A 15137-nucleotide genomic window follows, 5' to 3' on the forward strand; every position below is an offset into this window, starting at 1 on the left:
GCTTGTTCTACAGCCTAATAAAATAGGTCTTCATCACTATAATCAAATCTCTTGTCTGTAACATTTAAGTGGCACTTTGTAAACTTAAATACTAGGGGTGTCGGCTGGCCTTCACTGCGGAGTTGCCATATTTCCGACAGCGTCTGAATGCAGCAGTAACATGCATGGTAACCGGGGCGGTTCTATGTTTGATAGAGCTGGGCGTGGGCTCGTACACTCCTCATCCCCTCTCTCCTCTCTCTGTGGGAGCACATTGTTCAACGCGGGCTCATTTTACCCACAGCCAATGAATGCATTGGTGCATTTTGCCTACTGAAAATTAAACACTCTCTGGGAGAGAATAAGGTGCAGATATCCGAAGACGGCGGAAAGCAGACCAAGAACATTTTGTTTCCTTCTCATTACAGCTGAGAGAGTTGAGAGATTTTTTTCTTCTTCTTCTTCCCCGGTTGACGAAACGTCGCTCTTGTCGCTAATTAGACCCCTGCTTGTTGTAAGTATGCAGTGCACATTCCTGTGTCCGAAATATGTCGGCAGTGACTGTATTTGTCTAATTATAGGTCCGCTTTTAACATGCTTTCAGTGTTTTTGGGCACCGCTGGAGATTGCGGTTCACTGTTAAAATACGTTAGCTAGCTATCATAACATTTTAATTCACGCCCGGCGAGCCTTAACGTTATCTATCGAGCTCAACAACTCATGCCCCCTGTTTTAGTCCCGGCGACATGTATGCTGAATTACGGAGGTTATAGATATTGCTAACACCTCTGTATTTTAACAATTATTTTTGAGTCTCCCTTGAGTTCGGGTGTTGAAACTTGGTTATGGAGGAATCTCATTAGACAGCCTTGGATTTCCCCCTGATCGCACCTTGAAAAAGAAACCGAAGGCACTTAAATGAGCATAGCTATAATGGGTGAAATGACTTTATGTCGCCTGTATTGTTTTTTTTCCCAATGTAAAGACAATCTTGAGTGTGAGGCTGCTGCTGCTGCTGCTGCCGCCGATAGTGGCCACACAGACATGAAGGGTGACGCCCCGTTATACTGAGTAAAAACCGAATGTATCACTGCGGAAGTTAGATTCCATTACAAGGCATTTATAAAGCTGACATGGAATAATTTCTACTCTGCAAGCTGTCTGTTCAAACTGTTTGGTAAGTTTGAAAGGAAAAAGAAGGCAAATACAGCACTAATGTCTAACTGGCCATCACTCACACTTACGGCCATAGGGGCTGCTGTACCAGAGGAGAAACAATTAACTCATCACAAGCTGACATAACTCTTTGTCATAATTCACTGTATTCGTCATAAAAAAGTAGAATGAAAACATCTAAGTTAGTGCCCTCAAAGAAAACAAAGCAAAAACGGTTTCACCTTTGTGTTTATTGTTGGCTTTTTGTCATTTATTTGTCACTGACTGCTGTTCATGTCTTATTTTATCCGCAACATCACTATGGCTGATCAAAGCATACTATGTGAACAACATATACACCCATAGAGTCTTTATCGTGATGGTATATTGCATTAAGGAGGACTACTGTTAGTCCCTGCGAATTTGATATCAGCATCTGTAGGGAAGAATTCAGGCAGCTGGAAAACAGCTGGAGATAGTCCAGCTAGTGATAGAGGTGTGATGTTAATCTGTTGTCCCTTTCTTCTGAACAGCTGTAGCCTGGGTACTGCCCAGCTGCAAGCCAAAATAAGAGTGACTCTTCTGGATACCAAGATTTGGTGTGACTCAGGATGGGCTTGTGTGTACACGTGAGGATATTTTCTGAGCGTTTATGTCAGGTTTTCTCTGGAAAAACCGAAAGGGATCCTCTGCAGGTTAACTGGCAGTTTTGTTTACATGACCCCACAATTTGCTTTCTGTGCACTTTTGTGCTTTCACATGCACTCGAACACAAGCAACTGGACAAGATTCACTAATTTCTCTGACTGCCAAAAAAAAAAAAAAAAGACCACTGATGAGTTTCGGGGTGTTTGGTGTCTGATGATAAGCCTCATGGCTCCTTTAACTGGCAGGCCTTTGTGTGGAGGTCAGCTGGCCTTTTCATCTCTGCTGCTGCTTCCACTGTCTCACCCAGCCCGACAAGCTGAAAGGATGACCCAGTGGGGAAAAGGTCACATGGACTCCAGTTCCTTTAAGAGCAGCTTGTTTAAGCGGGCTCACATGTACTTAGAAACTCTTCAACTAAATGTTTGTAAGGGAGAAGATGCTGGGAGGGGTAACTGTTTATTAAAGGTTTTTCTCTAAAGATTCTCTTTGAGCAAAATTACAGGAGTACTGTCTTGGATAAATACCAGACAGATAATACTAGTTTCAAATGTGCTGTAGCCTAACAGCTAGATTCATCACATAGACTTTATGATGAAGAATTACTTCAGGCCCTCACTTACTTGTGTTCTAATGGTCTCAGAGAGCAAAATAGTGACTCCTCAGCTGCTGGTCAACACTTATGCTTGGATGCTGTTTAGGAGGATGATGTCATTGGTGAGCAGTGGGAGGGTGCGGTGGGCTATCGAGGCTCTAGGATGGGTCTTGGAGTCTCAGTATTCGACCGTGATACCTCCCTAGAGAGGGTCTCCTTACCATCATTGCTCCATTAAAAATCTATTATCTCTGCAGTAGGCTTGTGGCTCTGCCAGTATGGATTCTTTAACCAATTAAGCACTTTAACGGAGACCAAAAATGCATGTCGAGGAAGATGGCCATTCATGTGCCCTCCTCCTTGCATCATGTGTGTTGAAGTGATAGATTTGTTTTCCAGGTTACGAGGGATTACAGAAAAAGTAAAGTGGTGTGTTTAGTGACTGTAGTTATCAGAGCTGTGCAGCTGAATTAGCTGGGAAAAAAGCTGGAGAATGTTGAGCATTTTCATTATTGATTTCTTTATTTGTATTTCAGTTTCCAGGTCAACCCCCCCCCCCGTGTTTTGCCATGCCCTTGGCATATAGTAAGAGTAGCCCCTCTCGCTCCCTTGCCCTCAGCCGCTCTCCTCCCATCACCCCTCTCGCTGCTCTGTGCTCGCACCCTCCGTAAGCTGTCATGTAAGATTATCCTCTCGGTCCAGGCGGGGCTCTAGGGTTTCAAAACGAACTGTTAATTTCCCAGGCTGGAGGTGGCGAGCTATAAATAACCCTAAACACAGACAGACATACTGTGTAGCACTCTATGATCGGAAAGGGAGCAGCCATGCAAAGATTTTGGGGACTTTGGAAGGGATAGGTCACCGACTTGTAGACAAGTCTGCAGCTGTCTCAGAGTCATGCAGGTAAACAGTAGTAAAAAGAAGCTTTTTCTATTTTACTTTTAACACTTTGTTATAGGATGCAGTTTTGTCTGATATGTACAGTTTGAAAAAGAAAAAGAAACTATAGTGAGACATCATTGTGGTTCTTTTCATGTTTTTATGGGTGATACTGTTATTTTGGCTAACTGTTGCACGTCTAGGGCAATTACAGGTTAACCATGCTGACAGTAATTACTGTTCTATACTGCTCTAGTGGCAGAACAAACATCTGTGTGAACAGAACAGAAAAACTTAGACAAAAAGTTCTTATGCTTGCTCCCAGTGCGTGGATGAAATATGTACAAAGATTGATGTGCACTGATGATTGAGATCTCCAGCGGTTGTATCCTCGTCCCTCCTCTCCATCTGCACAAAGACCAGCTTGGTATGAGCCCCTGCCGACAACAAGTGGCTCGGACGAAAAGCGACAGCATCTCTATCAATGATTGATTTTCCAATTCATCTCCATATGTATGTGTGGATTATTAATCAGCCGCTGACATGACCTAGTTTGAGAGGAGATGGCATGGCTGTCTGTTTTGCCTCCTCCAGTCTCCCGGTAGTGGGCACGGTTGTGTTTGAATTTGCATTTTAGGCTGTTAATTCCAGTCATTTGGCAGGTGCACACTTGAAATGTGGTTATGAAGAAGAAGAAGAACCGGTGGTAACCAAACATGTCAGAATCTCGAGAGTGGTGGGTGTTTGTGAGAGTGCAGGTGTCAATCTCGTGTCTTGTTTTTATTTGTGTGTGTCCTACATTTTGCATCTTTACCCCTCACCAGCTCAACTCCATGTACTTTCTCAGCATGAGAATTCATAAACACTGCAGAAAGAGCTTCTGCTTAGGGGAGATCTGATTAACCAGGGAATATTATTAATTAGACCTGTTACTTTTAGACAAAGGATTCATATGTGGGGAATTCAAAGTCAGCTGACTGAGGGTAAAGTTTAGAATGTGTCAGTGTGCTCAGTTATAATAGAGTGAGCCTGTTTGGTCAGCACCTGACATTATCCTGTCACCTTTACCTGCCAGACTGGACTGGGAATGTTGTTGCAAAGACAGATTTCACAAACCATCATGTAATCCACGCTAGTGTTAAAACCATCACTTCATTAATCACTTAGTCCATCAAAAGAAAATCAACATCAACCATTGTGCTATTGTGTCATTTATTGAGGAAAAACTGCACACTGTGTGTTTCCAACTCAGATGTAAAGATTTGCTGTGTTTATCTGCAAGTAGAGATATTGATATTGGCTTAACACGGTTGTTTGGTTCCAGACGACTCCTGATGTGAATTCTCACCCTGTCTTGAGCTGGCTGCCTTCAGTGACCGAAGGTGTTCCAGTGTCTGGCTGCCCTGCACAAGTCTCCCCTCTCAGCACAGCTGCTGTTTGTTTGGTTAGAGTGGGCTTAGAGCAGCGAGGCTGGCTCTTCAGCCCTGTCACGGTCTCTGTACTCCAGCCAGGGCCAGGCTGCACTGTGTACCAGGTTGATTTATTCACATTGAGGGAAGAGGAAGCTAAATGTTTGGCCACAAGAGTGAGGGGTCAGGATAATTCCCTTCCTGTTGTGCTTGAGAATTATAGCAGCAAGGGTGTTTTTACAAGGAGGCTGTTGTTGATACTGGTAACGGTGTTTCGGAGCTACCTGTTCCAGTAAGGGGCAAGCAATGGTTTATGGCATCAAGGATGTGTTTGCTGGAACACATGTGCGTCTGTGTGATTGAATGAGGGCAGCTAAATGGCCATGTCTTCTGTTAGCAAGTCTGCTTTTCTGTCAATTATTAACATCAATGAGCCAGTCTTAGTCTTGGCTAATCTTAGTCTGCCCCCACACATCAGCACGGTTACGCACAATTCAGACACAAAGCAAACAGAGTTTTTTTTTTAGAGGTGCACGCAGATTCTTTTAACACCAAAACCAGAGACAAATTTAGGAGCATGTCTGTTGCTTTTATGAAACTTTCCAAAGCCGTGTTCGTGACACCTGTTACTCCCCTCTCTCTTGACAAGTCAAGTTTAAAATTCACTCCAGCTGCGTGCGCTGCTCCTTGGGGAGATAAAACACAAGAGAGAGGGTGTGTATGCGTTTTGCTCAGGCCTGGCTAAAGATGTTCGCTGCTCTTGAGTGAGTGAGGAGTTTGTGTAAGAGAGCTACGCAGAGTGCATTTTATGTCAGGGATGACAGTTGGTTGCCCCTGCAGAGGGTAAAACAGCATATGTGGCTTGTGGTGCTCATGAAATCCTAAGAGATTGATTACACACTGTAACGGGTGCTGCAGGTTAGCGACTTTCTTCTTCAGTTCACTTAAGGAACATTCAGCAAAGTGAGACACTGTCAGTGAGCGGGCTGAGATGTTTAACCCCACGTGACCTTTTATTTTACTCTGAACCGCTCAGTCTGAACCACGAGACATGAGAAAGACTGCTTTTGAGGAAGAGAAAATTCTAGGTTACTCTGGGTGTTAGGGTGGGTCTCATGTAGATAACAGTGTCTAACAAGGCATAATATGATTCTCATGGTGTTACTCTAAGTTTTAGTTGAAACTGGAAACGGCCTGTTCCCATAAATTCAAAGTACAGTGGTGTAAAAATGTAAAAACAGGGCTGAGTTTTTGATCACTACTGTCAAAACAGAAAGTAAAACTAAACTACCACTCAAGTTGCATTCTCTGAAGTACAGGAGTTCCCAGTGATTTTCCTATATGTCACTGGAGATGACGTTGATGTGATGACATCGCCTGACAGCTCACTGTTGTCCGCATGATTTCAAACTGAAGCTGTGGCCACGGCAGGTTCCTGCGGTTGCTATGGGCCTCCAGCTGACCTTACTTGTGGATAGGCTCGGTCCCACTAGCTCTGGCTTGTATCTGATTCAGTCTTGCAAAATCCTCATCATAGCTTCATGTCTTACCAGCACTGATTCATCATGTCCTCTAGGCAGGGACTGGTCCCAGGTCATTTTTAGGTCATGGATTTAGTTTCTTTTTTTGGTAAATTTGCAATAAGCTCAGTCACACTTTGCCACTGTGTGTAGTGGTAACACCCATATGACTACTCTTTCTACCAGTTGATGCACCATGCCTGGAATTTCACCAGCCAGCAGTGTTGCAGTGGAGGTGATGTCAGATTTTGTATGTGTGTGCGTGTGCGTATGCGTGCTTTTGTATCGGTTTCTGTCTATACATGTATATACATGTGTGCTTCCAACTGACTCAGTAGTTAACACTGTGATAGCATAATTGACTCAAGCTTTTCTTCAAAATTCCCACCTTTACAGATCACGCCACGTGTTTCTGGTAAAATCTGGATTAGCTGTTGTTCACTGCTAAACTCTAGCTAACTCTCTTTGCTCTCATGCTACCTGCGACAACCCAACAAACCTAACCAATTTGTAACTATTTACCTTAGTTTAGAAAATAATCACCACAGCTAAATGATTTCAAAACCTGCTTTGAATTTCAGATACACACCCAAAGCCAAAAACATCATTAGTTTCCCTTTAATTTTTGAACAATTTAGCAGAATTTTGCTAAATTCTACTATAAATTTTACCTGTAAATGTGGGGCCTACTTTACTTTACTTTCTTTCTTATTTCTTATTTCTTTTTTAAATACCTTTGGTCCATAAATTCTCATAATGTTTACCTGCATAATTTTTACGCTTATTGACATCACTCATGTTTTCTCAAGAGACCGACATGTTTCTTTAATAACATGTCTTGATTTACAGTCAGGGCATCAACTAGACCTATTAAGTGCATTCAGTGGGTCCATAGGGGGCAACTGCAGGCACACCTGGAGTCATAAAATCCTATTTTAGGTCTCTAGTGCAGTTGCTACAGATTGATCCCTGTGGAACAGTCAAGACAAACTAACAAAAAAAACAGTTCATGGCAATAGCCTAGCTTTGATTTAGCTCATCGTTGAAAGAAAAAAAAAACTGGTGCAAGTACCAAAGATATTTAACTTTTCACACATTTTAGTGTCGTTGCTGTATTTTTAATAGGTTTTTTTTTTTTTGCCAATCTGACAATTTTGGCTCTGGCGTCCATCACCTTGGGTTCAAAAGAGGCACGAGTAATGTGAAGCCTTGAGTGATGAGGATCTGTCTGCCAGTGTCGTGCCCCTCCTTTTTCTCCCTTGCTGCCTCCCTAGCTCTCCCTCTCATACACACTCTCTGCTGCTGCTCACACTGAGCGGGAGAGGATTGGAACATTGAGTACCTTCAGCACATTTTTCACATTCCCCTTTGAGGGTCTCAACCTCAGCCCCCACTACGCATACACACACACACACACACAAACACACAAATCACTAATGTTCCTCACCACTGAGCAGTAATGGCAATGTGTATGTTTTGTCTGTACCACTGGCTATGGACCACATCATGGCAGTGCCAGTGGCAGAGAATGTCTGTGAGAAAGCTGTGTGTGTGTCAGTGGTTCTAGTAATGTTTTATTGACAGTGTGCTAACCTGCTCCTTTCTCTGCTCCTGGTCTTCTCCCCAGCAGTGGCGTGTGTGGTGAGCAGCAGCGGCAAAGATGACGGAGTATAAGCTGGTGGTGGTAGGAGCTGGAGGCGTGGGCAAGAGTGCACTCACCATCCAGCTCATCCAGAACCACTTTGTGGATGAATATGACCCCACCATAGAGGTACGGCTCTCTTCTGCATGATCTACACATTATTCTTGTGGGAGGCATATTGTTTGTCAGGGTGGAAGGGTGCTGAAGGGTTGAGCATATCATTTAAAAAAGAGAAGTTCTTCCCCTCAAATCATTGTGTGGTTGTACGCCACTTTTGCACCCACATGGCAGAAGTGCAGTCTACATGTTTGATACAAATGCCCAAACTCATGTCACCGCTGAACAATATTGTCTGAACCCAGAGACGACAGCTCAGTCCAAACCAAGTTAATATAATTTCATTAATTGAATGCTGTGGCGTTTCTCCAAATGGTCTGGCTTGGAAGAAATTCCAAATTTTGTTTTAAGAAGAAACATTTACCCTGCCCTTCTTTGTAATTCTTATATTTTCCTGAAAATAAGACACTGAAAGACACTGCAAAGAGGGAAAGCCAGTGAGACTGTTTTCTCCTCTCTTTTCTCTCTCTCTGTCTCCACTCTCTCCCTCTCTTTCTCACCACGCCTGCCTCTGGCCAGACAATGTCCTTTTTGTGTATTTGCATTCCTGGCCCCTATGCTCTAACAAACAAAGAGACGGCACTCCATGTTTTTGTGGCTGCGTGTTAGAAGGCTAAACATTGGCTCCGATACCCTGCTCCTCTGATCTCTCGATGCTCATTTGACCTGGAAGTGGACAGGGAATTGATAATAGATATGAGTTAATACACGGTCACATCGTATCTCTGCATCTTTCCACATGTTACTTAGCACTGACTAAAGCCAAGGATGTGACATCATCAGTGATTGGAAGCACTAATGCCTCAAATCCCACCTGATCTATTTAGTGTCTGATTTTTGTTATAGATCACTCATTCACACATTTCACAGATGTCTAAATGTTGGAGCTTCTCCCCCCCTTTTTTTTCTGCAGGACTCATACAGGAAACAAGTCGTGATCGATGGAGAGACCTGCCTGCTGGACATCCTGGACACTGCAGGTCAGGAGGAGTACAGCGCCATGAGGGACCAGTACATGAGGACAGGGGAGGGCTTCCTATGTGTCTTTGCCATCAACAACACCAAGTCCTTCGAGGACATTCACCAGTACAGGTGTGTGTGTGTGTGTGTGTGTGTTCAGAAAAGATGGAGAGCAAAAGGTATCACAAATCGTGACATCGATATTTTAGCATGATGCGATCTATTGTTGCAGATGCGAACGTGTGTATTTGCTGGCGAGGTCACACACCAGACGGGGTGGAGTTCAGACACAGAATCATTTCTGTTCTGTTAGCTCTTGTTCTAAGGTTCTGTGTATGTGTGTTTGTATATGCAGTGTGTGTTACAGGCACTCCCACGGGGTCTGGAGGGAGAGGGGTGTGTATACGTGTGCGTGCCAGCTCTCTGCAGTAGTGGGGTGATGTCATGCTGTAGTGTTTAACACGGCTAAAGAAAGCTTAGCCCCCAACTGGAGGATTAGAGCACGATGCCAATGAAATCGATCCTGACTCAATTAGAGGAGCAGGGAGAGGTAGCACTCCCAAGGACAGGGAAGGAGAAAGAAAAGGGGGGGGGTGTTACAGCTGGAGATGACAGCATTCTCTCTCTTTGCCACATTCTGTCTTTCTCATCACTTGCCAGTCTTGCACGTGGCAAGTAAGAGGCTGCATATTTACTTTGCAGTTTTGCAGGGTTTTTTGAGTTTATTACGAACACATTTGCTTTGCCTTGCTGCCAATGAGCCCCAACCCTTCCTTTTTGGGCCCAGCTTTCACACAACCCCTGGTATCACTGTTAAAGTATTGTGCAGCTTGTGAAAGCATGCGTGAGTCTTTGGCTGGATGCTAGAATAGGTGGTGGCCTGGTTAGTGCTGTTGCGTTATTTAAAGATCTGTCATCTATTTTATAAGCAAAAATAGTCTTGCTGGTATTTTTAATACACCTATTAGACTTTAAATACCTGCCTCACCCTGAGCAGGTTAACATGTCTGCTGTGACATTCTGTGACATTCTGTGACAAGTGCGGTCATAAACACCATTAGCAGTGTTGACTGCAGTTGGGCTGGGCTGACTGTAGTGGATGTGTCTTGCTGCACTGTGGCTGAGGGAGAAGAAGGGCCAAGCTGATTGATCTGACCCACTCCTCTCACTCAGTTCCCCCCCTGGCTGCCTGGCGTTTTTGCCTCTGGCTGCTGTAGTGATGAGGTAATGCTGTTTGCCGCCTGCCTGTTGTCCACCCCCCCTCCCTCCCTTTCCTTTCCACCTCCCTCCTTCAGCAGTGCAGCACAGCCCAGCACTGGCGGGCCCTGGCTCTTCCTCAGGGTCCTAGAGCTCCCTGGGTGGTTTGGCTCTCCAGTGGTGGAGCTGCAGTTGTTTATGAGGCAGGGAGATACATCACTGTGACTAAACACAGAGATGGTTTTAAGGAAGAAGTCCAAAGTTTTGCAAATGAGATGTCAACTTTTGCAATTTCCCTGTTTTTGCAATTTCCAGAGAACAGATTAAACGTGTAAAGGATTCAGATGATGTTCCCATGGTGCTTGTGGGAAACAAATGTGACCTGCCAGCACGCACGGTGGACACAAGGCAAGCCCAGGAACTCGCCCGCTCCTACGGCATCCCTTACATTGAGACCTCTGCCAAGACACGACAGGTAGGTGGTGAACAAGAAGCACACACCAACATATGGTACATGCTCTGTCATGGAAGTACCCTACTCTTCTCATTCTCTCATCCTCTCCTAACCCCCCTCTCACAAAATCTCAAAGCTCAGATGATATGAATATTTTAACCCTCCCTATACTGCATCATTCTGTACTCAACAAGTTATAACAGTGCCCCAGTATAGGTTCTGCATTATTTGTGTATTTTGTGGGTTTACAATTTTGTGTGTCCACACGCACAAAGAGCAGTGAATAGCCTGCGGTATAGTGTGATTTGTGTTGCTGGGAACATTTTATTATGCCGCAGGCATATGACTCACTGCCAGGTTACCTTGGCTTGAGAACAGAGCTACAGTATTTGAAAGGCCTCATAAGGACAAGTTACCGCATAGCTCCCACTGTCTCTGACTCACTGTCACACTTTATGTAGGTACATACAGTCTCTCACATTCATCACAGAATTTCTGTCATTCAAATAATTAGTAATAACGTCTTTTACATAATTATGATTTCTTGATTAAAGGTGTCTGATCAGGGTTGCCATGGTAATGTTGTGAAACCTCTCAATGGTTGGCACACCTGAGAGGTTTGATGTGGGTTAATAAGAGGCGCATGCAGTGGTACTCCACTTATAATTGAGTGCCCAGATATTACTGTAACCTTTCTGTGTGTTTGTGTGTGTTCGCAGGGAGTAGAGGATGCCTTCTACACACTGGTCAGGGAGATCAGACAGCATAAACTGAGGAAGCTGAACCCACCTGATGAGAGCGGTCAGGATTGTATGAGCTGTCGCTGTGTGGTATCGTGATGCAGGTGAGACATTTGGTTTCTTTTATGTATTTGACTACCAATTGTAAGGAAAACAAATGTGAGGCCATATCATCCTAAATCAAACTTGACTAAGTCTCAGTTTCCCCAGAAATAACAAAATGACACTAACATCTGTCTCCCTCTTGTATCGTTTCATTCCCCAGCTGACTGTTGCACGTTGAGGAGAAAATGCTACAGCGCGTAGTGGCAGCATGGACTTGAAGATAGAAAGATAAAAACAACTCAATGATGAAATATAAACTTTTTTCAAAAAGAGAATGATTGAAGCAAACGCTCTCAAGGAAACCACCAGAGCTGACTGAACCATAGACCTTTATGGAAAGGAGGATTTTGGACTGTTGCCTAAGCGGCTAGCTGAACTAGCCTGGTCTGGTCCCTGTCTTTTGGTCCACACGTCGACCTGTGAGCAACACCACTAATGACTCTTTGTCAAGTCCAGTGCAGTTTCTCTGGGTAGCTCCACACGTTTTCTGCTAACTTATTGTTTTCAGTCTCAACACTGGTCTTCAAGGGGGTGTCACCAACCACCCTCCCATCTTGAAAGCCTAATTCCACTCCCCCTGCCTGACCACTGGAAGGACTGACTGACTTAAATGGAAAGGACTGGAATGGACATTTAGTTTACCCCCAACACCTCTTAACATAAATATACATCTCTATCCCACTCTACCTGCCTTTGGTTTCCCCTCAAATGGCTGTGTAGTCCCTTCATTATACTGAATACAGAGGGTTGAGGCTGACGTGGGAATGACTGTTATTTGTTGTTGTTGTTTAAGAGTTAGCCTAGCTGTAAAAGTCTTTTTGTTTCTGATATGGGACTTATTTTGTGATTGGAGGATTTGAAAGTCACTGAGCACTATGTGAGTAATGTTTATTTCGGATGGCACCCGGTTTGACATTTTTCATGACCTGCCTGATGTAGTTGGAATTCCTTTTCAGGGTAAATGTCTTGAATGGAGAATATGAAGATAGATAAATTTCCAGAATTACAGATGCCTTCTCTCCTTACAGATGTTTCTTTGCTAAGAGTTGTCTTCGTGGAATAATAATAGTAATGGTTAGTGTATGTAGGTTCTGGTGCAATAGGATTCTTTACTGTCCAATTTACACAAAGTATTGGGAATAAACCACCTCTCATGACTACTTACTTTCCTGTTTTACTTTGGTTTAGGAAGGAGAGGTACAGTGCATGAAAAATGTAGTTGTTATCTTTACAGTTGCTAAAGCTGGAGAGCTTACCTGTAGAATAGGAGGAAGGTCCTACACTTGTACAGTTATACAGTGGCAGATTATGGTTTTAGACAAAATGACAACCAGTTGATTTTTTTTTTTTTTTTTCATTTCAGTAATTGTACTGTGTATAACTTTTACTTACTACATGGAGATAACAGTTATTTGTAGATTGCAAGAATCACTCCTCGTGGTCAATAAGGCTCAGGAATCGGGGTCCAGGAAGGTCTCCTCTATCAGTCCTGGAAACCAGGGTGAAAGGATGTCACCATGGTAGCTTTGCAGAGTGTAACGCACAAAGTCCTGCCTCAGAGTTTAACTTCAGTTTTCCCACACACCACGCTACCCTCAAACCGCTCCTCTTTCTCTGCCACCTCAGCTCTTCAAAGGAACAATAACAGGTCAGGTGCTAATCATGTCAGAACCATATTTACTGTATATGTGGGACTGTTGTGTGTAGTAATTGGTGGTTATATGGCGTTATTGGTCCGCACTGCTTTCGTTTCTTAACACTGACTAGCTTGTGCTGTCCACACAACTGCATTAATTTGCTGCCTAAATGAAAAGAAAAAGACTGCTCTGTGTTTACTTGGCCTTACGTTAGCTAGTTTGTACCTCATGTATGCAGCAAGCTCTACCTGAGACAATTCTTTGTTCTGTTTGCTGTATTGTTTTGTTTATGTTCGATTGTGTGTGCAACTAAAAAAAAATATAGAAGTGTGTTGAGTTTGGACATGCGCTGTACAGAATTTGAACAGGACAAGCCCCTAAAAACACTACACTGATTTTTAAAAAAGAGGGGGTTGGGGGGAGAGGGGGTTTAAAGGCATATGGGCCTGAATGTGATTTTGTTCAACATGACTTAAAAACAAAACAAATTAAAGCCAAGTTGTCTTGCTCTCATGTTCATATGAAGTTTCATTCCCCCATTACATTGGAACATATGATGTTAATAATTATAAATTGTTACTTTTAGTCCAGATCATACTTTTAACAGTTTAGAGAACTGGTCATGTGTGATATTGTACGGAGTTCCAGACACTACAGGCAGGTTTTGAGAACAAGCTTCAGATGCAAACCTCAAAGACATCTCAGACCTCGTCCGTGAAAGACGTCAAATGTTATTTTGCCATTGTCTCTTTTCAACAGAGATTTTTTTTATTTTTATTGATTTTTTTCTTTGTACAGTTTAAGTGACTCTTTTTCACTTACAACATGGCTTAAAGAAATATGATTGGTCTAGTTACTGTGTGGATGATAGTGGCCAAGTTGTTTTTATCAGTTAACCGTTCATTTCTCTGCTCAGAGGACGGATATGAACTGTGAATGTGTTTCGAGTCTTTAGATATCATTTGAGAGAAGCCTCGTGTTTAAAATTTACAATACTGAAATAATGCAGGTGTTGGTCCCACTATGGACTGTGTTGTTCCTAACTTTTATTTTTCACCCATTGTACTCAAACCTTTTAATGGAAAAAGAGTGTGGAGTTTGTAACATGTAACGACAGTCCCAATAGTATGCTTGTCCTCTCCCTGTCGATCTTTAAAACGTACAAAAAGTACATTCATAATAATACCATAGAATTCCACAAATCTATGCATTCAAATTCCCATTACTTTAGAATATTGGTGTCATGTTTTGTGCAGGGATAACTCCAGCCAGCAAACCACAAGTATACATGTCAGAAAACCTGGCGAGCATGACAAAGACTGTACGGACCATTGGGAGTTTTGCACAAGGATACAGTGGGTTCAAGGGCTTGTTTCTCCCCTTGCAAACTGTGGAATGGAGGTGTGGAAGGAATTTGTGAAAATGTCAACTGTTTAGCTATTTAAGATGTATTTACTCTTTGAAAAATGTGGCAGATGTATTGCAGGACAGGAATAAAGATGTCAAGATGAAACTGTGTCTTGGTCCTTCAACTGTCAACCTTTCACATCATGTTCCTCTCAATTTTGAGGTTTGCTGCCACCTACAGGTCACTTTGTGCATTGTTTTTGAGAGTATGGCAAGCAGAGACAGGGGACAGATTTTTTTTTTGGTTTGTTTGTTTGTTTTTAGCTGCTAATCAACTAGTATGAATATATAGATATTCTAGACAAATAATTTCCCTTTTGCCCAGAAGGATCTTAATGTAAGGTTAAACTGTATGTGGGTAAGTACAGCAGTGATGAAGGTTCAAAGGGCAGTGATAAATCTTGTATTTGCACAAGAGTTTTACCATCAGCGGTGCCTTTTATGTGAAGTTTTAGGTTGTGCAGGTGAACAGGGCACACCTGCTTCATTTCTGGTAAACTTACTGAAGCATATCAGTGAACAAAGAAATGTTTAAAATGATACTCAAAAGTGATTTCTTCATGGATAAACTCTAAAAGTTTCTAAAATTAATATGCTTGTTTTGTCCTGGTTAATATGTGTCTTGGTGTCATTTCTGGTTGATATCTTGTAATTGTTTGTCTCATTATACAACAGGCTGCTTGATTATTAAAAGAA

The 15137-nt window shown here is 42.9% G+C and overlaps 1 protein-coding gene across 4 annotated transcripts; it reads left to right on the top strand.

The window, feature by feature from the left end:
- Positions 1-207: 207 nt before the first annotated feature.
- On the top strand, positions 208-14547 carry LOC108875409 (GTPase HRas). 4 transcript variants are annotated; one of them, XM_018664331.2, is made up of 6 exons: positions 208-493; positions 7810-7953; positions 8855-9033; positions 10414-10573; positions 11272-11396; positions 11558-14547. In XM_018664331.2, the coding sequence occupies exons 2-5, from the start codon at positions 7843-7845 to the stop codon at positions 11389-11391; spliced, it is 570 nt and encodes a 189-aa protein (XP_018519847.1). In that variant the 5' UTR covers positions 208-493; positions 7810-7842; the 3' UTR covers positions 11392-11396; positions 11558-14547. The 4 variants fall into 4 exon arrangements, with proteins under 4 accessions (XP_018519847.1, XP_018519848.1, XP_050929414.1 ...); XM_018664332.2 differs by having other exon boundaries at positions 7813-7953; XM_051073457.1 differs by lacking the exon at positions 208-493 and adding an exon at positions 3142-3277.
- Positions 14548-15137: the final 590 nt, after the last annotated feature.

Source organism: Lates calcarifer, linkage group LG10 (assembly GCF_001640805.2).
Source record: "Lates calcarifer isolate ASB-BC8 linkage group LG10, TLL_Latcal_v3, whole genome shotgun sequence".
Taxonomy (NCBI): Eukaryota; Metazoa; Chordata; class Actinopteri; family Centropomidae; genus Lates; species Lates calcarifer.